We start from the raw sequence: 21900 nt of genomic DNA, 5'->3' as shown, positions 1-21900 counted from the left end.
AAATACCAGATGATGTAACATGTTTTCCGTACCAACCAATGGTTAAAGGTCTTGATAGGTGATTATTGATTGACGTAAAATCTTGCACAAATTAAACTACCTCATGATATGGTTCATATTTCCGAAGACGATGTCAATGGGTTCCATATTGTTGGTAGAGTAATGCTTGCTGCATGTTTAAAAAAAATCACCCTAACACCAATTTTCTCCATTTGGGAACATTAATTATTATGGATTAACATAAATACATATAAAAGATCGACCATCGATTTAAATCATTTGGTGTCTTTCATAGTTATTACTATATAATCTAGTTACAAATTTATCATTGAATGATAATAGACCTTATGTTTACTTATCTGAGTGATTGGCAATGGAGGTAGAATTGATCGAGAATTTGTATCATCGAGAATTAAAAGTCTAGAGTCTTGACATTCTGGAAATTTGTGGCTATGTATTTGCCCCATGAATATCCTTTAAGACCCTTTATAACACCTACAAATGCCCTTGGAAAGAATTCCACAAAACCAACATTTAACAAGAGAAGAACGGTTACAAGAGCTCACCAGGAGGTCATGGGTGCTTACAAGTTGAATATCTCTGATCTTGGAGCAATGAAAAATGACCGCCAAGAATTGATTGAGTCAACTAATTAGAAATTGCTCCAAGATCAAACACCAAAATCCCGCCAGAAAGTAATTTTCAAATGAGTGCTTGGATACCACTTCATCTCTAGCTAAAAGTAGTCGTTCTCTTAAAAGCCAACAAACTCTGCCGTGGTTTATCCCCTCCCTTTTGAAGCCTGCAATGAAGAGCATATTAGCTTTACATACCGTTTCCGGATCGACCTAACGCCATGTGCAGGGGTTGATTTTGACATGTCAATTCCGTCTCCAGTTGTTTTGACTTGGATCAATCCTCCAGCTCTGTGATCTATCACGACGTGAAAGATCCTGCATGCGAGAGAATTGATTTGGACCGATCAGTTCCGTTTCTAGTCATGTTGGCCGGATCCTGAAGCTACATGATTGATCTATCACAACTCGACCATGCAGAAGTTGATTTGGACCTGTCCGTTCTGTTGTAGGTGTTTTGACCTGTATCAATCCTTCAGCTTCAGGATATCATCACGTGAAAGATCTCCCAAGAGTCGATTTGGACCGACCATCAGTTCTGTTTCCAGGCTTGTTGGCTTGGATCCTGCTGCTCCGGCATCTATCATGACTTCAAAGCTCTCGCAGAAGTTGATGTAGACCAGTCAGTTCCGATTGCAGGTGTTTTGGCTGGGATCCTCCACCTTCATGTATCATTACTTGAAAGATCTTGTAGGATGTACATTATGACGCACTTGTGATATTTGGGGCCCGTTGTAGAAAGAGTTGCGATCAAACGCAACTCAGAAAATCTTGTGCAACTTGATTTTCAGCCAATAAAGCACCCATGTTCGGGACTTGCGTTTAAACGCAACTCTTTCTGCAACAGGCCCCAGGTGGGCTGGACGTGATCCATACTCGACCACAAAACCCCGGCACAGAACAGTAGCATTCAGTTCTGATATGCTTCTTCCTTCAAAATACCTCCAATACATTTTTGCATGTCCAATTTAGAACTCAGATGGAGATGAATTTGCTGATTGCACTATCACCTTATGTAATGTCCTTATGTGGAGAAATGTCTCTCACACTCTGATTGACGAACAATTCATTGTTACACCGAAGATGGTGATGGCTGTAACTTTCTTGATGTATTCCTCTGTTGCCTCTAATATTCTTTGTCGAGCATATATGTGCTTTACAGTGGACTTATAATCAATCCAGACAGTCTTAACCTAAATTTTGGACTAGATATATGCCCAACACTGTGAAGGCATGTGCGACACATAAAACGTACATTCTATTAATTCGCTAGAATGGTGCACAAAGTCCCAAACTACTGGAAACTGCACAGTTGTACATAATGCAAATATTTTTTCTTCATTATCTAGATAGAAACTATGAAAAATAAATGACTCAACTGTCCAGCATTATAATCAGATTAAAAAAAGCGCAACATACATACATACAGACAATGATGCTTGAGCCGTTTCAGGTCTACTGCAAATGTTCTGCAGTGCATATACAGGAAATTGTTCTTGAGGCTGTTTCAGGTATACTGTACATGCTCTACAGTGCATATACAGGAAATGATTCTTGAGGATTTTTCAGGTCTACTGAACATATATATTTAAGTCAGTCAATATATCAAAATTTTACTGACAAGTGTGATGCATTACTCGCATTTACTTCCAAAGAAGGTTTGTCATTTAATTGGGAGCGATTAGTTAATGTCAATAAAATTTCAGCTTCCCTTTTCCCTCAAGGTTCGGTGCTTTTCACAAGAGTGTTCCATGCTACATCTACTACAATACCCTGTTTCATTTTCATAACAAGAGAGATCCTATCTGCACATTCAATGACCCAATGATGATTCTTGTCTGTGTGTTAGCTTTGTCATGTGTAAGTAAAAAGAATGCAAAAATAGTAAAATTATGTATATGGAATTTAGGTTTGTTACCTAGATAAGATTAGGCCTACTATGTAGGCATTATAATTATTTGTACTGTCTCTGAACTTTTTAGGGATCTGGTATATTTTTTTCACTCCAAAGTCATACCTTGACAAATTTTCTAACCACTTTCATTCAAACATTATGTCCAGATGTTGTATTAAGTAATATTATCTATAGTTGCTATGGAAAATGTGTTGCTTAGCAACTGTTGCTATACATGGTTGGAATGTTTCTTGATATGTCATTGAAAAATGGGAGCTTCGAAGTCAAAATATAGTTTTTGAAATGTAGATAAACCCCCAAAATGGTTGTTGTCAAGGTAAATATGTTACCTAGCAACTGTTGCTATACAAGAAGAGGTCAGTATGGCACCCCCTACTAAAAACGTTCAGCACTATTTTCTCTACCTGTCAGCCAAATTTCATGCTTTTACCATAATCTGAACAATTCTTGCTATTTTTTGCACCGATCATCTAGACTATTTCAGTCGCCCTCTTATATCGATATGTTGTTATTTGGCGCGCCACAGCACACATTTTATAGTAGAGGAAGCACCTATTCTGTTACTATGTACCTTAGTGTTCACCTGACCAAATAAAATTAATCCTTATCCGATCAGAATAGTAGGAATTTAATCCAACTGTGTACTTAAGAACACCTTGAATTGAAACCTTTTGACACGAGTGTTCAAATGTATCAATGTTTGTAAACATGGCTCACCTGAGAAATCTTTCAAGCGATGTGAGCTTTTGGAGAAAGGTTGAGGCCAGGGATGGTGTCAGGATGTTTTCATAGGGGGGGGGGGGGGCAAGACGACCTCAATGTGACGATATGATAATATTTGTTAATTGAACTATAGGGGTAATATTGACGACCTAAGTGCAAGGTATTTTCTTTCCTTTGTTTAATTATTGGGATGTGACACAGCCACACGGCCCAGATCTCTCTTACCCTTCTTTTAAAGGGGAAGTTCACCCTGACAAAAAGTTTATTGTAAAAATAGCACAAAAAATGATAAAAAATATTGCCGAAGGTTTGAGAAAAATTCATCAAATAATTAAAAAGTTATTAGAATATCAATTATTTGATTTGTGACGTCATATGCGAGCAGCATCCCTACATAGCGAATGGTAAAAAATCAATGAAATTTCATTTTCTCAGAAAATTGAAAATGGTTTTCGCTGTACCTTTTGTATATCAATAGACAAATCATTTCACATCCGATCGTGAATAGAAAACAAAATTAAGTCATAAGGAACCATACAAAATATGAAATTCATGCATTTTATATTACATAACACATGGGGCAGCTGCTCGTTTATGACGTCACAAATCCAAAACTTTGAACTCTAATAACTTTCTTACTCTTTAACGGATTTTCCTCAAACCTTCACCAATATTTTTTACTATTTTTTCTGCTATTTTTACAACAAAGTTTTCTTCAGGGTGAACTTCCCCTTTAAGTCGAAAGAGGTGGCTAGAAACTGAGTTAGAACAGAACAGGGATAGATAAATGGAAAGAGATAGAAGGGGAGAGACAGGGGCTGGAATGGGGAGAGGGGGATTGGTTAGAATATGAGTTTGAAAGAGACAGTTCCAAGATTAATCGAACAAACCACGTCATTTGGTTTGAAGCATTTTACAAATATGTGTTAGGGGCAACCCTAAAATGAAAATTCGAAAAAAGGAGACTCGGAAAATGGCAGAGGTTTTGATGGTAGAGGTGGGGTAGTGGTGATGGGGGGGGGGCTTGAACAAAAGACGGCATAATAGATACAGACGGATTGCTCACACTTTACCGATCAATAATATCGATACAAAGGCGCTAACCGATAAAACCACTCTGTCAGTCAAATCCCTTCATTCAAGGTTACTCCATTTCCCCCATGTAACTGTCTTTAACATGTAACATAAATATAACAGTCCGTAGTCTCATTACCAACCAAACTAAAAAAAAATCAATATGCAACGCACTTGTGGATACTACCCTCTATCACGATTAACAAAACAATAACGTAAAAACGACTGTTGAAAGAGAAAACGAAATTAGGCATTCAAAATGCTACACATGCGAAAAGTAGGATGGGCGAAAGTCTTTTATTTAAAGCGGTGTTTGCAGTACAATTTGCTCCAACAGATAACGAAGAAGCCCTTACACACAGGCAAATATAAATTGTTTTACCTGAGCTAATACTAGTCTATTCATTAGTCTCAAAGCAAATAGTACGGACTTAAGGATGTTCCGGGGGCTGTTGAGGAGAAGAAACAAGTTTTTATTGTTCCTCATCTTCATGGACCGTAACGAGGTAACGAGACCCGTGAGGTCTGGCATGTTTGGGTCTCTTTTGTCAACAGAACAGTTTTGATTGTACGGGGATCGGACGGAGCTCCCATTGGATCGCACCTTGCTACTCTAGGCCTAGGACCAGAAGATGGACTTGTAACATGTCTTATAGAGTCGTAGATCAGATTGACGAATAAACTTTGTGGAGTTCACGCACCAACTAATATTGCTATAACATGCATGAGGAAGTCTGAGCTCATGTTTTGAATGTTTCTTTTGAAATATTTTTTTTATTAATAGCGAAAAGCGATAACGTCTAGAATCACCAAGAAATGCTTCCTCGTATTTCTGTTTGGCTTCCACTTCACAGGACCTGATCAGGCGAATTTATCCGTTGGCTTACTGAGGACATTCTCTGTCTTGTCTCATCATTGGAACAATATTCTATCCAACCTGATATAAAAGTCTACTAGATTTTAACGTATGCGGTATAAGAAGAGACGTTTCATTAGCAGAATTATGAATGACAAATTGACAATCAACTCGGACTCAAAGAAAGATGAAATTGGTCATGTACTGGAATTATTGTGGACAACTAAGAAGTAAATCCTGGTAAGTTGTTAGAGAAAATAACCATGCAGTGAAATATTAACCTAATCCTTCTTTTAGACAGTAACTACGAGATGCAAGAAATCACAAATATTTCGTAATCACTATATAGCTTTAAAAACACATGATGAAGAACGTTTTAGAAGTTAGTTTTGATCTTTTTTTAAAGAAATCAGTCTGCGCAACTAATATCAGAAATAGTTGCGTTGCAGTCACACAATTTTTCTTGGTCTGTTGTAAATATTGACCATAAGTACGTGCATGTCTGCTGGAGGTCTGTCGTCGTCTTTGAAATAGATAAAGAACAGATCAAGTTCTTGAAAGGTTTCCTGCTCCAAGCTTGACAGAGAGAATTAAGTTGGATTTGATGTGCGACAAAACCAGCAGGACCAAGGTGTCGAAGTTTTGTTTAGCACACAATAAAAGATGGTGAGCCGTGCCGATCTTTGCCCGAAGAATGATGGTTTCAACACATACATAGTATATCGCCGATCCACTCAGAATAAGCTGTCCTGATATGATTCCTTTAAGATATGTATACGTCTTACTTATGATCATTATCTTGATGTATAATTTAAGTATGCATATTTATTATCACTGGTAAAGGTTGATATCAGCGTGGATAAATTAATCTGAGCTGTTGGAAATGACATTTTGGGACACACTCTTAGACATAACCTCTTAAGACTTGTGCATTCATCAGTTTATATTTACAAAATAAACCAATAGCCATTGTGTCAAGATTTGCAATTTGTGTGTTATTAAAATATGAATTCTTATGGATATCTTATGAATATTATTTACTGGTAAAAATCATAGTAAAAATAATAGTAGCAGAAACAACAACAGCAGCAGTGTTTTTAGTAGTGGTGGTATAGTCGATGTAGTACAGTAATAGTTATGAAGCTGTAGAAGAAGTAGCAGGGGAAGAAAAGGAAGAAGAAAAAAAAGAATAACAAGAAAAAAGAAGAAGGAGAAGAAGAAGAAGGATGAGGAGGAGAAGAAGATGAAAAGAAGAAAAACAAGAAGAAGAAAAGAAGGAGAAAGTGTAGGATAATAATGATTATTAAAAATGGAGATGAATGAGAACAAGATACGTCATTATTGGCAACAGTAGATATTTTATTTATAAAATCACAGATCTATACAGTGAAGGGTATTTGTCTCACTGCGGTCTAAATCTGACAATGATCAAAGCACCTAATTAAATTCCCTTTTAACAATATAAAATCTGTCATAGAGACAAAGCAAACCACAATAATGAGGCAAGGTTAGAGTAGGTAGATGGATTGGTGCGGGGGGTATTAAAGTCCCCCCCTACACACACAAAATGGAAACAAATTTAACGAAGTAAATGCAAGTGATATGATATGTATATATATATATATACATATAGATTTTTTTTAACAAGTGCACTCCTAGTTACCAATAATGCATATAGCATTTCCATTTATTTGAAAGCAGGATAAAAGAGCATTGTAGATAAGTGCCTTGCTCACGGGCATAGGGATCGAACTCCGGACTTTCCATGTATAGCTAGGCGCCTTAGACCACTCGGCCGCGGCACTTCCACCATGTCCACAGATAGAACAACACAATCGATTCAGAATAGATTTATTTTCTGTGAGATATTTCCACGATGGGATTAACTCTTAGTTGTTATGGCAATCTCACTACGTAGGAGAGTTTTACCTTTTTATTTATGTTTGTCATTTTGATAATTTTTTCGTTTATTACCTTTTAGAAATCCATCAAAGTCAAAGCTTTTAGAATAGTAATCGTGTAGAGGGTTGTGGAATCTCATAAATAGATCTTCTGATAAATACCTTTGTGACCATGCTGGCCACTTTGTAAAGGTTACACTTCCTAATTCCGAAGGTCCGTAATTCCGAAACACGTAAATTGCCTATACCTCGATGTTCGTTAATCCGAAAACGTAAAAGGGTTCGTTAATCCGAACATTTGTGGCGTTATTCCGAAGGTTCGATAATCCGAAAACGAAAAAAGGTTCGATGTTCCGAAGGTTCGTTAGTCCGAAAACGAAATGAGGTTCTTTGTTCCGAAGGATCGTTAATCCGAAAACGAAATAAGGTTTGTTGTTCCGAAGGTTCGTTAGTCCGAAAACGAAATAAGGTTCGTTAAACATTACGTTTTTTGGACTAACGCACCTTCGGAATTACGAATCTCATTTCGTTATCGGATTAACGACCCTTCGGAATTACGAATCTCACTTTGTTTTCGGACTAACGAACATTCGGAATTACGAACCTCATTTCGTTTTTGGACTAACGAACCTTCGGAATAACGAACCTTCGGAATATCCGAACCTTTGGAATAACGAACCTTCGGAATAACTAACCTTCGAAATATCCGAACCTTCGGAATAACGAAACTTCGGAATTACGAATGTATGCGCTTTGTAATGACAACACTGTCAACACACAATTTAGGCTTGTTGTTTGAACCTGTCTCTCTAACAACTTCTGTTCATCGTTTTAAGCAAGTTTAAAAAGTATCAAACAATTTCAAAACTTTACACAGTAGTTCTTTCTCTACAATCATGCAAGCATACCAATTTGATTCGGTACATCAATTCCCTCTGACTTCGTCGCAGCTGATTTAACTGTTTCTTAAACTGGACCCTACTTTAAAAAGGTGTAATTTCAACAGACCACCAACAAATAAGGCAAGCCATGAAATAAGTATCAATGGATCGACTGGATATACCAGGTTGAATTCATCAAAACCTAGAAATGAAATCCATAGCATTTATCGATTTACAAGGAAGTATCAAAGAACTAGATAAAGATTGATCCCTGCAAAGGGGATATATAATAAGTGTCGACGCACCCGATGTTTTTTTTAACACCCCTCACCGTAACGAAGCCATCCTTTTGTATTATTCATTTTATAGATTTTAAAGGTATAATAGGTGTCGGCTATGTGTTTAAGAATGTTATGTTTATGGGGGTCTAGTAAAATCGACCTGTCTCGGCAGAATGATTTAGTTTAGGTGTTTCTTTTTTTTTCAATGTGTGTAATATAGTTACCGTTACATCACTGGATGATTTAGGTTGCAGAATAATTGGCCTACACTCTTTGTATTATACACAAAATAAAAATACCTCTCAACTTCGGAACATTTGGGCCTAAATTAACTCTGTACATTCGTCATAGTTAGTTTCTGTATTGTATTATGTTGATTGGAATGCCTGATAACTAGTACTAGTATACAATATTAATGTTTCATTACACCATGATTTTTGTTTCTTCTGACATCGAAGTTCATGGTGAGATTTGTATTATAACGCTTGCCATGCAGTAGGATAATTTCGCTTTATGTTGAATTGTTGAAATTCATCCAACCGGTTGTGTCTTTGATTTAAACTCAGGCTGTTCCACAAATCTTATCGCTTTATTTACTTTATAAGATCATCTCCAAATATTTAATGATTTTATCGTTTTACAGACCCAATCCTCGCTTATTTCATTTTCTGCTTTTCCTACAGCCCTGAAACTCGACAACGACAACATTGAGCCTCGAGGAGAATGTGTTGGTTAGAGAAAGAGCGTCATCTGTTGACAATGTGACGTATAGTCTGAGGATACCCTTCCCTATTGAGATCTGAATGTAAGCAGCGGCCACTTTCAAAGAGTTAAAGGACTACGTGCATCACTTCAGAACAATACTGTATAGGCTTTCTGATTGAAAAGTGGAATATATTTTCATCTCAAATGGAAAGATATAAATCAGTATGTCGAACAACACTAAACTCATGTTTATTCCAATTCACTCTCCTAGACGGCCAACAATGCCATCGACGACAGGTTCTATTCGATCGCTTGGGACATCGAGGGGAGGAAGTATGAACAAGAGTGGGGATTTCACGTCTCCGAGGACTGGTGATAAGAGGAAAGATGGTAATAGTCCTGTTCGGCCAGCGTTGTGCCTCAAAGATATCACGAAATTCGATTTGATGAGTCCAGTTGCAGTACAGCAACTGACCGGAAATTTCCAATCGTCCTTCCCCACGATCACTGGGAAAGAGACGAGTAACATCAAGATGTTGAACTTACAATTGCCAAAGAATCCTTACGCAACTTTGCCTCGACTAGCACTGACTAAAAGGGATGAGGGTAGAGACGTTGTACAGACGTCGAGTTTCACGCATGGACTCGCGAGATCGCATTCCGAACTGTCGCACTACAGAACGCGCGATTCGCACCGCGCGTTACTGCAAGACAGACCGCATACGGAAAGCAGGCTTACGCGCAGGGCACAACATGGTGGACCGGTGTTTTTCTCGAGCAGAGCGAGTACCATATCGGAGGAAAGCAGAGCACCTGTTGATTCTGAAGTGTCATCAACCTCTGGGACCATTAAGGAAACCGATAAAACAAACAATCGTGTGGGAGATTACCCTTTAGAAACCGATAAGTCAAGTACATTTAAAGATCTGGCCCCACTCCGTCGAGCGAAGATGCGATCTCAGACCAAATCGACTGCATTCGGTTCTAAAAGAATGCGGTCTGGCCATGCGAACACGGCTGAAAAGGTGGCGAATCTGGCAATGAGTGCATACACAGAGGTACACGCTAACAATGGTGAAATAAATGGTCAGGTTTGGGGAGGAGAGAGTCCGGGGAGGAATACACCTGATGGATCAAGACTAGTTCGTTTTAACACACAGAATGACGTCTTTGAGTATACTCCTGGTCAATGTTTAAGGTGAATGATGGATAATTCCGTCCAAAATGTTAAGTAATAACTCTTCTCCACAATATTGGGAAAATCTTTTAAACAATAAATGATGTAGTATAATAGCACGCCTGTCCACCTTGCTAGGTGTTCAAGGCGCTCCTAGATGCTCCTATTAGTTTTACCCAGATTACAAAATATATATTTGGAAACTGTTTTATACCTAACAGTGATGTATCTTTTGTTCTTACCCAACACATAGTGTTTTTCATAGAGATGTAGTTGTAATTCTTCATTATTAATTGTCTTCAACTGTGTTCTCTTCATCAACCTGGTCAGTCATTATTCACACAGAAGCCTAAAATGCACATGTGCACAGAGATTATGAGATAATTCAGGGCCAGAAATAGGCGACATAATAAAAACTTGAGTACACATTATGATAGGGTAGGGTGTCGGCTTGATGAGGCGGGATGAGAAATTAAGATACCTAAAGATGATGAGAACATACACAAAAATCAGATTTCGTATCTCATGTTGTCGATTGAAAAAGCAAAAGGCAAGATGCTGTATCTCAGAAGCCGTATTCCATCAATTAGTGTTGAATAGAACACAAAATAACAAAATTCCCCATCTACTCGTGTCAACTTGGTGATGACTAAATGACAAGAATATAAGATGGGATATATACTCCTACTCAAGTCGACATAATGGGGACGAGAATTAAAAAAAAATGACTAGATGATGAAATGTTCTCAAATTGACTTGATAAGTATTAGTACACGAGATGACGAAACTCCATAGACAAAAATGTATGGAAGCTTAAAAGTGCCACCGAGGTGTTGAGATAATCATCTTGGGAAGTCGACATGTTGATAGAAAAGATCAGATGACAAGATCTTTGATCCATGATCATGTCATCTGATCATCTCTTCTAAAAGATGTAGACATGACGAGTTACGAGATCATGACATCTGATCATCTCTTCCACTGGATGTAGACATGACGAGATCCGGGATCTTGTCATCTGATCATCTCTTCTGAAAGATGTGGACATGATGGGATCTGGGATCTCATCATCTGGTCATTTCGCTCGCAAGATGTCGACTTCCCAATATAATTATCTCGACATCTTGGTGGCACCTTTAAGCTTCCATAAAAATGTCGTATCTCCTCAAGTCGATTTGATGATGACAATGTATCTTGTCTTGTTGAGTCTATTTGATGAAAACAAGAATCCAAGATGCTGTATTTCGCCAAGACGATTCGAAGAAGACGAGATGGTGGGCTACCGCATCTCCTCAAGATGACTTGATGTTCATGACTAAGATAAGTCGAGTTTGAGACAAACCGTATGTCGACGAGTCGATTTCATGACAAACAGACGAAACGAGTGAGGGACTTGATGAAGTACCCCCAGTCAGCAATTTTAACTTAGTTATTAAAGTGCTAAATATTCAATTAGAAATTAAGGGGATAAGTCATGCCAGTTTTTCGAACTGTTACAAGATGATTACTTTTTCCGGGACGTTCCCATGTCTATTAGTTTAGTAATTATTTTCTATTCCACTAGACGTTCTGAGTTTCAATATATATAGTGTCCATGTGCATTATGGTAATAGTCATTCCATATTGCTCCAGATCGGAAACGCAATTGCTGTCAATAATAATGATACAGTTTAGAAATAAATGGTTACGATCGTCATAAGTACAACAAAAATAGAATTCCAAAATAAATCTCTTGAAGCATTTTTTTTCAAGAATGATTGGGATTTTTTTTTTAATTAAACTTTCATTACCCTTTTTCTCATTAGAGCATTCTCTATTTCGCTTAGTATCATCAAGTTTGACTTCTTTTTTAAAGTTATTTTTCGAGTGAATGACATATGTGTACTTAAATATTATGATTTACTCTACAACATGTGCCATTTTTAATACTTATTTCTTTGCATGCTTGCCAAACATTTCATTATATACTGTATATCCATTGGTTTGATATTCTCATATTTCAATAATAATAGAATGATATTATGTTCTATCTGATGACATTAAATTTCATATAAAAACAAATAATACTGATTTATATTTGTTATGATTTTGTTATGTATAATTAGTATGTAATAAGAAAAAAAATGCTTCGTTTGGGATAACTAATAGGGCCCTACACTCTAAAAATTATTGAGTAAAAATTTACCCAATAATGTGTAAAAAGGGAACATACACGTTTGTTGGGTGAAATTTTGTCACATATTTCGGCGAAATGCACGTCTTATGGCTACATTTCAAACGAAACATTGGGTAAATATTACACAATATTAGGTATCATTTTGCCCAGCAAACATAAATGTGCCTTATCTATTGGGTACAGTGTTTTTAGAGTGTACACATTTCAAGAAAACACCAATAAACACATCAATATAATTCCAGCGAACATAACATTGAACATTTCATATTGAGTGGGTGGTATTCCCGCTTGTTACAAATACCCACTGTTATTTTGCTTATTTTCTATCAACCATAAAAATATTTACGTTTTTATGTTAGGAAGTGAGATCATCTTGATGATCTTGTCATAACTCTGCGTATTTATTAATGAACTAAATGCCTCGAAAGATTTCAGTTTCTGCTTGGTTTCACCCTTCTTTTCATTCTATATATTAAAACATATTTAAAGGGGAAGTTCACCCTAACAAATAATTATTGTAAAAAGAGCAGAATAAAAATTGTGAAGTTTTGAGGTAAATCCATCAATGATTAAAAAAGTTGATAACTTAATTTCTGATTTGTGACATGTCAATATTATGCCTGCAGCTTTCCATGTATCGTGAATTAAGAAAAAACAATGAAAAATCAGTTTCTCCAAGGACCCTATTTTTGGTACCTTCAGTATATTCAAATAAATCATATAGGGTAGCTGCTCGTTAATGACGCCACAAATCCAAAACATATAGTTCTAAAAAAAACTGTCGTAATCTTTGATGGATTTTTTTTTACCTTCACCGAACTGTTTTATTTATTTTGTTTACCACATTTTATTTCTTTTAAATTTCTTTTTATTTCATTTCATTTTATTATTATTTTTTGTGGGGGGCTGGGATTTTTACAGCAAACTATTCGTCAGGGTTAAATGCCCCTTTAAAAAGTACTCTATCATCTTATGATATAGTAAACTGAAAGTGAAATCTGAGTGCCGTATTTCGATCGCCAAAGTTTAATTCTACTTTTAAGAGAATGCATGCGCCTTCCTTTTGTTTTCTTGAGAGTCGATGGGTTGTTGTTTTTATTTTAAATAGGCAAACTAGTCAGTTTTTGTTATAATTGCTGTCTTGATAATTCTAGTAAGAAAGGTTAAAGGTTCTCAGGAAATCGTGCAAGACCACCACATCTTCCCTATTTTAACACGTTATCCTGACAAGCACGCTCGAGTAGAGATTATGTGTCAGGACATGAAGAGGGGGATTTGAAAAATGAAGGGGAAAGACAAATAAAAAGAGAGTAGGAGAAATAGAAGGGGAGCGAGAGAGAGAAAAAGAGAGAGTGAGAGAGAGGGTGAGAGATGGGGGGGAGTGAAGAGAGAGTTAATCAGTGTAGTAAAATAACGAGAAATCGTCATTACGGTGTAGCGTTAATTTCGGTGAAAGTTACGTAATCTTCGCACACCGAATTCGCATAGCGGCAGCATGGTCGAGTGATTTTTGTAGCCTGTTATTAGTCGTTTCGCGCGTATTTGACACACAAGCTTGCACCGTGCAATGATGCACACAGCACCCACGCTCTTGACCGAAGAGACGACCCAACATGCCCAATGAACTTACACACAAACTAAGGCCTATACCTCGGCTATCTTTCCTTGTATGCACACGTTAATGCACACACTAAACCCCATCTCCCTGGTATACACATGATACATGTAATGATAAGCATGATAAGAGAGGATTGAGATGAATGAGGGAAATTGTTCTCTGACCATCGACGTGATCATTGTGAATGTAGCCTTGTAGGCCTACAAACACGCACGCTAACTGACCACGGGACCATACAGCCAGTACCAAATTATTCACCGTTTCCCCCTTTTCTGCACTTAACAGTCATAAGCCAAAGGAAAAATAAGGGATATTAATGATTCATGCGATATTGGACAAGTCATGTAAGTTTTATAATTTCATCATGTTCATCTGTTTTGTAATTGACGATTCTGATCCTTCACTGTGTCGGTGAACTGCATCAAGGACTCATCATTTTTAAATAGTTTTTACTGGTTTTTATTGTACATGTCAATCTTATGTTCCCCGTTGCTATCACCTATGAATATTAATACTATAACGAACCTTCAAGTACGACGTTGTGTGCATATTGATCAGTACACTACGTGTAGAATGAAAGTTTACATATCGGATACAAAAGTTTACGTGAATGACGGCTGTCATAAACGCCTATCAGTCGTTTTATTCAGCTCGGCAAAACTGATGTACAGGTTCTTTTGGTAATTTATAACAAAATGCCACGGTAAAAAAAAAAATCGGCGCGGATAGATCGAATGCTAATAAAGTTGAAAAACAAAGTATCGTACTTTGCAGAAATCCTTTTGTTTTGGGACAAATCGCCGGGAAGGGAAAGAAGGGGGAAGAGCTCGTGGAATCGTTCGCTCTCGCTCGTTTCTCATAGGTTTTGCGTGCAAATCTCCGTGAACCGCTGGCAATGTGCAGCGCTCTCGCTGTTATCGATTCACTGTGGTGACCTCATTTTATTACATGTTTGCGTAATGACGATTTCGCGTGATTTTACTACACTGTTAATTAAGCAATGTATCTGTTGGACGGTGTGTGTGTGTCGCGAATGGAAGGGGTATTCAATACACACAGTAATCACTGTTTGACTAGAAATCAATCAAGCAAATAGACTCTACGATTAACAAGACAGTGGACTAAAATGTATGATAAAGAAGGAAAGGATTTCTCAAGGGATGGTAAAAACGACAGACTGTGACCCTTTCTTATACCGAAGAGCTTTGGTGGTAGACGTGAGAAAGGCATTTTAATCGAGGGTGCTCTTTCAGAATTTTTTCACCAAAATCCAACCCGAATTTCATCGATGTGCTCCAAATCCTTCAATTTCAACTTGCACAAATGACATCCTCGCTAGCTCATTCGCTTCGATCCCTCGATCTGTAATATTAAAGGACATGTCCACCCAAACAAAGAGTTGCGTTATAAATCAAAAGTGAAAAATCCAACAAGGACAACACTGAAAATTCATCAAAATCGGATGTAAAATACATGTAAGAAAGTTATGACATTTTAATGTTTCACTTAATATGCACATCCTGGTCAGTACGCAAATGAGGGGACTGATGATGTCATCCACTCACTATTTCTTTTGTATTTTATTGTATAAAATATGAAATATTCTAATCTTCTCCTCATCATGCTCATTGCCAAGTGAAAAAAACCCATTTAATTCCTCCCGGAACATGTTGAATTAGCAATGCAGTATATTTCAGTCAAGTTGGTCCGTATTGCCATATCTGTAAAAAATGAAATACTGTTTAATCTGATGATTAAAATAATAAAAAAGCAACAAAAAATAGAGAGTGAGGGACATCATCAACTGTCTCATTTTCATGTCACTGGGTTGTACATAAAGTTTGTGAAAAATAAGCAAAACCTAAAATGTTATAACTTACTTATTTTACATCCGATTTTTATGAAATTTTCAGCAGGATGCCAGATTTATTTTTTCTCTATTTATTTTGATCAACATTTTCTGGGGTGGACTTTATTTCCCCCTTTCTCTGACTCCGAAAATAAAACAATTATTTGCATGACAAATCACAAATTAAGGACGAATTCAACTTTACAGATCATGCATGTAGCATACAGCTTCAAATCACACAATTTAATAACAAATTTGATCACAAATGAACTTTTTTCAATGAATAAGTTCTAGTAATGCCTTCCTTACAAAATAATTCGTGTACGAACGCCTTTTCAAATATACTTCATCTATACAGTGATAAAAAAATATGTTTAATAGAAAGAAAACATGGCATGTGGCTTTGCTAAGACAACAATAACAAATTACAACTCACATCACCAATTAAAATGTTCTTAAGATGGTCAGATCTAAACATCGAGTTTTGGGGGCCTGGATGAGTTGAATCAAGGGCAGAGGGTTCGTGTTTACATACTATTGAATATCATACATTTTTAATAGCTAGTACCTCATTCATTATACAAGCTTTTTGTCCATGAACATTATCCACCTTGTTCTTTTCCTTAGAGTGTTTGTAAAGTACCTGGAATAGCGGTTTTCATCATTTGTTTTCTAACTTCTCTTCAAAGGGGTACAACCTTCAACTCGAGCAGACGACAAAAAAGCACTATCGGTATCGTAATAATCGCGATATCGGTAACCACGCGTTATTGATTTTCTTTTCACCCTCAATAAACCACAGACCGCCAAATAAACCCGTACAATTCTATAGAGTCATCTATTATGACAAAAGGTCGACCCCTGCCTCAAAAGAGGTCCATATTCAATAAGATCCCAGTCTCTTACCTGTACGGTGCGGGAGGTGTACTGTATTTGTACTGTATAGGCTGTATGACTGCTCGCTCAGTAAACACACTTCCAAACTCTGGATATCGAGACAAACAATTTCATATTTCTTAAGCTCCTTGACACCACCAAACTCATGTAAGTAGTGACAATATTTATGTGCTGTGAGATTATATGACCGATATGAATATTATGTTAAATTGTATATTTTAAAAGCATGATACGGGATTTAGGGAAAGTGCGTCCTTAGTTACCGTGCGAATAATGTCCCATTCATTCATTTTGTAACCGGACGTTTCTTGAAAGTCCCCGTACATTATTACACGAGAAGACTAAGGGAGTATTTACATGTATTTCTCTTCTACATGAACACAATCCCGTTCAGCGCTTTACTTTTAATTGCCCTGCCTTCCAAATTTATGGAAGATAAATCTGAAATCAAATAAAGTGAATGGGTCATTATCATAAGGTAGGCCTGTCGTCTCACTAAAAATGTTGGACAATATTTATTATAGGCCTAATATGAAAGTCGCGGAGGAGGTATACAATCAATGGTATTATTTTTCAACTTGTGTTCAAGACACATTGAAAAATTCGATTGACGATGATTTATAATGATTTTTGTGTTAGGTCAAGTCCATCCAAGCAGAATGTTGATTTGAATAAATAGAGAAAAATCAAGCTAGCATGACACTGAAAATTTCATCAAAATCGGATGTAAAATAAGAAAGCATTTTAAGATGGCATTTTAAAGCCTTTCGCTTGATTTTCTCAAAACAGTGATATGCACAACTCAGTGACATGCAAATGAGTCACTCGATGATATCTGTTTTTTTTTTATTGTTTGAATTATACGATATTTAATTTTTTTGAGAGTTGATGAACCAACATGGATGTGCGTATAACTGTTTTGTGAAATTGAGCGAAACTTTATAATGTCATAACTTTCTTATTTTACATCCGATTTTGATGAAATTTTCGGTGCCATGCTGGTTGGATTTTTCTCTTTTTATTCAAATCATTTTTTTGGGGGGTGGACTTGTCCTTTAAGTAGTAATATGAATAATTATGGTAGAATTGCCAATAGTTTGTATTAGCTAATATTACTCCGAACTAAGTTGTTTTCTTCTAGTTTAGATATTTATCGACAATCGATATACTACTACTAATAATAAGAACTTAAGGACAATCAATACATCATTAATGATCATGATGATGGAGGTGCTGATAACGATAATAATCAAAATGAGTGTATGGTTGTAATGATGATGATAATAGAAATAATTTCAATAATAAGAATAATCATAACTATGATGATAAAAAAGCAGTAACAATAAGTTTAATAACCATATTAACAATCACCGAAGTTGAAATGAATAATAATGCCAACACAGGTATTCACAAAATTCCCAATGACGTTTTACATTATATTCCTCATGTTTAACATTTCTGAAACATGATTGACTAAATGTCTAATGGTAGTATTTTCAAAGGTTTTCTCCAAGATATTTCAATATCTTCCATAAACAAAACATTTTCGTGTTTTTTATATCTTAATAACGCTACCAACTTACATTTCAATTAGTATTTATAATATTATACCTAAACGTTTCGTAAAAAAAATAATATTTTGATAATAACATGACCATTAACATTTACGGTGGTTTGATAACCTTTAGGTTGGCGGACGACTTATATATAATGTTTTCTATTAGACCGGATACATGTAGTTATAGTATTACATTGATAGGCAAAGTGATATTCATGATCAGAGTTATTGCAGTATGTAGATTTGAAATTTACACTACTAACTTTATTTCGAATGGTTATTCATATCATTGATAACCTCTTATTGTGATGTTTAATCTGTGTTTCGAGTTAAGGAGGAACTTTGGACTATGAAATATCGTTGATTACACGTACCAGTGATCAATGAGTAACGGCTATCTTTGTCATATTTGATCAAAATGTGGATACATAGTGTCAATGATGTTTTGATGATAAAATAAAAATGATTATAACGATATCAATATAAATACTTTTTACGACCCGGTATGCATCATGAATGCCATATAAAATGGGACAAAATACCATATTAAATATGAAATAAAAATAAGTCACTCCTGCAAACTTGATAAAAGGTCCAGTTTTCAAAAAGGGGAAATTAGCTACTTAATTTTCACATAGTTATTGTTTTCTGAAATAGTTCCAGAATTTCCACCAGGTCTGTTCGAACCTATTGCGAAGCATGTAATGGTGCTCGTGAGGTATTTTTTAATGGTTTCCTTTGCATGTAGAGCCACACAAATTAGATTTTCCAAACCTCCATAAAGTTACTCAATGGCCCGTATTCTGAAGTCGGGTTTAACTTTAACTCAGGTTTAAAGTTGTGGATTAAGTATGGATAGCCAATTGTTAATACATCACTGACAATAAAGATATCACACTTGAGCTTATTTGGCTCTCATATCATCCATAATGATAGAAGATGGTTGTCTTCACCATCGAAAGAGCACAGTAAACATAAGAAACATACAACTTAATATTTTTTCATATATATATATAATCTAGCTGTCATTATCATTATTATCATTCCTTCAGATTTCGAGATGTCTTGAACGCCGGGTCTGATACACTACTATGCTGATTAAAGGAAGAGCCAGCCCTAGGACAAGCTCTCGAGTTGATGTCCCCCAGCCGAACCTCAGCAGACCATGCCGAGCACCACCTCCAGAAGAAATACTGTCCTTCGAAGATGATGTGGTCTTCGAATGGTCAAAGAGCATATCCCCAGACTTCTCAGAGTCACGAAAGGCACGGATGCAAGCTGAAGAGCAGCGTAAGACGACAGAGAGTCTCTTCCCAGGACTTCTTTCTGAGGTCATCGATGATTCTTTGTCTCAACGACCAACCTCTGGGTCAATTTCAAATTTTGGCTCTCCTGTAGTATTCTCAAGTCTGTTCGACCTAAGAGGAAGTGCTGATGATGTCAGCACACGGAATGCATCGCGCTGTGAATCAACGAGACTGTACTCTGGAGTTCGGACCTTCTTACCAGACCGATGCCAGACTGCTCCCCTTTCCAAACATGTTGATGGTGAAGCTGAGAATGGTATGAATGGAACCCAGGTCATTGATCTGGCAGCAAAACATGAAATACAAACACGGGAGAGGAGCAAATCCTGTCGGTTATACGGTGAAGGCAACAAACGGCGTCCAGATGCTTCGCAATCTAGATCAGCTCGTAAGGTCCGTAAACCAAATGAGGAGCGTTACCTCATGCGGAGGTATCGGGAGAGACCATGTTCTAGAGCTGAAAGTTATATGAACGAAGAAATATTTGAATCAACGAGTGATTTGTCTCGAGAATGTTGCGACGTCCTTGGCCCAAGACATTGTTACGACTGCTCCAAGATAACACAGAGGAACACTTTCGTTGACCGTAACACCTCTTCCTTCCCAAGCATTCACATGACACCAAAGAACATGTCAACAATCACCTTAGTTCAGAGACTCTTCCCAGAGTTGAGCCAATTGGATATCCTAGAAGGAGTAGCTGATGGATATATATCATCTCGATCGTTTTCTCGTGATAGACTTCTTGAACTTTGCGAGCGAAAGAAGGCTGATGCTCGGAGGAAAGAGGTTAGGGAAAAGTGGAAGGGCGCTGCCAAACGAAGAATAAGTGCGTTCTCTATTCCAGACAAGCTTCACTTCTTCAGTAACTTCACTGATTTGAGAGCTCAGATACTAAAACAGCGGGGGAGCTACACGGGTATGAAAGATCTTGTGTCTCCCGTTAATAGTCTTAACACTATGCCACCTCCAACCGAAATCGAACTCATCATCAGGAAAGAGGAGGACCGAGAAAATCCTGCGAATTACTTCTGCCCACCACTCATGACGCGCGAGGAAATCCAACGACAGAAGAGTCAACCGCGATTTTACGCAGGAGCGAAGCAAGAGTACAAACTTCCCGACGCTCCCCCTCTCACAGACATTCTCCAGAAATCAAGTATGACAATACGAGACTTGGATGCCGAAGGAACTGTCAAACCCAAAGTAGAGAGAACAAAACCTAGTAGCCCACGCATTTGCGGAATGGGTGATCCCAAAAGAAAGATTCCGAAAGTTGGCTCCTTTGGTGGCAGCAGTGGGATGTTAAGTAAGACACCCGGGAGATCGCGGCCTCCAAGGATTGGGCGACCGGAAGTGGGCGGAGGTCTTGCATCTCTCGCGGCATCATCGTCATCATTCACAAGACCGCTGCAGATGGAGACGCTGGCTGAGGACGGCAGCCAGAGTGAGCGGGAGGATGTGATGGAGGAAGAGGAAGAAGATGATGAGGCTGGTAGAAATGAGAAGGAGAAAGGGGGAAACCCCCTTAGCTTTGGACAACGGCCTCATCCTCGCATGAAATCTCATCATAACACAGGGTACAACCGAAGTAGTTTTGGCGATTTAAACGTTGAGGAAGAGGAGGAGGATGAAAGCGATAACATTGATGGTCAATATGAAATGAGGATTGATGAGGCAGAGGAAGAGGCTGACGAAGATGACGAAAACGAGGAAGACGCACTTGGAGATATTACACATGGGACGAGGAACCTACAATTAAGTAGCAAAAATGGATTTGGTAACGAGGGTAGACAACATGATGAAACAGGGGAGCTTTACCAGACATCAAAAATGACTGGCATTGAAAGGCATCAAGAAAAGGAAGATGAGGATGACTTTGAAGTAGGTTCACTAGATGGTGTCTCGCTGTCAGAAGATGAAGTTGAAGAACTTTGAGCTTATCATCTGAACCTTACATTTCAACGGATGTTCCATACTTAGTTATTTAATTTGTCCGTTTGCATTTGGAAATGTTTACTCTATCAACTTTGGAAAGTCGTGTGAACTTTTGATGAGAAATATCCTACAGTCATACTACATGCCGACTGTATGCCATTCAAAATAGGCTTTCAACCCCCTGTGGGTCATTTACTGTACCATGATATCACTTGCAGGGTTAACGCACGAAGTGTGTCGTGTGGTGAAATCACAGTTTTTTTTTTCTTGCCAAGCGCGGATAATTCATAAGAACTAGATGTTTCAGGGGGTGTTGCAAGAAAACATCTGCAAATATTATGTTGTTCAGAAGAACAGCCGTTAGGCTGAAGAGGGCTATCCAGCCCATGTGTTGGAAAATGAATAAATA

At 37.4% G+C, this 21900-nt stretch overlaps 2 protein-coding genes across 3 annotated transcripts; both read left to right on the top strand.

The window, feature by feature from the left end:
* The first annotated feature begins 4620 nt into the window (after positions 1–4620).
* LOC121406248 lies at positions 4621–10973 on the top strand. Of its 2 annotated transcripts, none has more exons than XM_041597268.1 (2): positions 4621–5443; positions 9243–10973. In XM_041597268.1, the coding sequence occupies exon 2, from the start codon at positions 9253–9255 to the stop codon at positions 10171–10173; it is 921 nt and encodes a 306-aa protein (XP_041453202.1). In that variant the 5' UTR covers positions 4621–5443; positions 9243–9252; the 3' UTR covers positions 10174–10973. The 2 variants fall into 2 exon arrangements, with proteins under 2 accessions (XP_041453202.1, XP_041453201.1); XM_041597267.1 differs by having other exon boundaries at positions 4622–5443; positions 8950–10971.
* Positions 10974–16679: 5706 nt separating this feature from the next.
* On the top strand, positions 16680–21900 carry LOC121405964. Its single transcript, XM_041596961.1, has 2 exons — positions 16680–16835; positions 19299–21900. The coding sequence occupies exon 2, from the start codon at positions 19338–19340 to the stop codon at positions 21489–21491; it is 2154 nt and encodes a 717-aa protein (XP_041452895.1). The 5' UTR covers positions 16680–16835; positions 19299–19337; the 3' UTR covers positions 21492–21900.

This window comes from Lytechinus variegatus, chromosome 19 (assembly GCF_018143015.1).
Source record: "Lytechinus variegatus isolate NC3 chromosome 19, Lvar_3.0, whole genome shotgun sequence".
Lineage (NCBI taxonomy): Eukaryota > Metazoa > Echinodermata > Echinoidea > Temnopleuroida > Toxopneustidae > Lytechinus > Lytechinus variegatus.
Note: the sequence above shows the minus strand (reverse complement) of the source record. Positions and strands in the feature narration are given on the sequence as shown.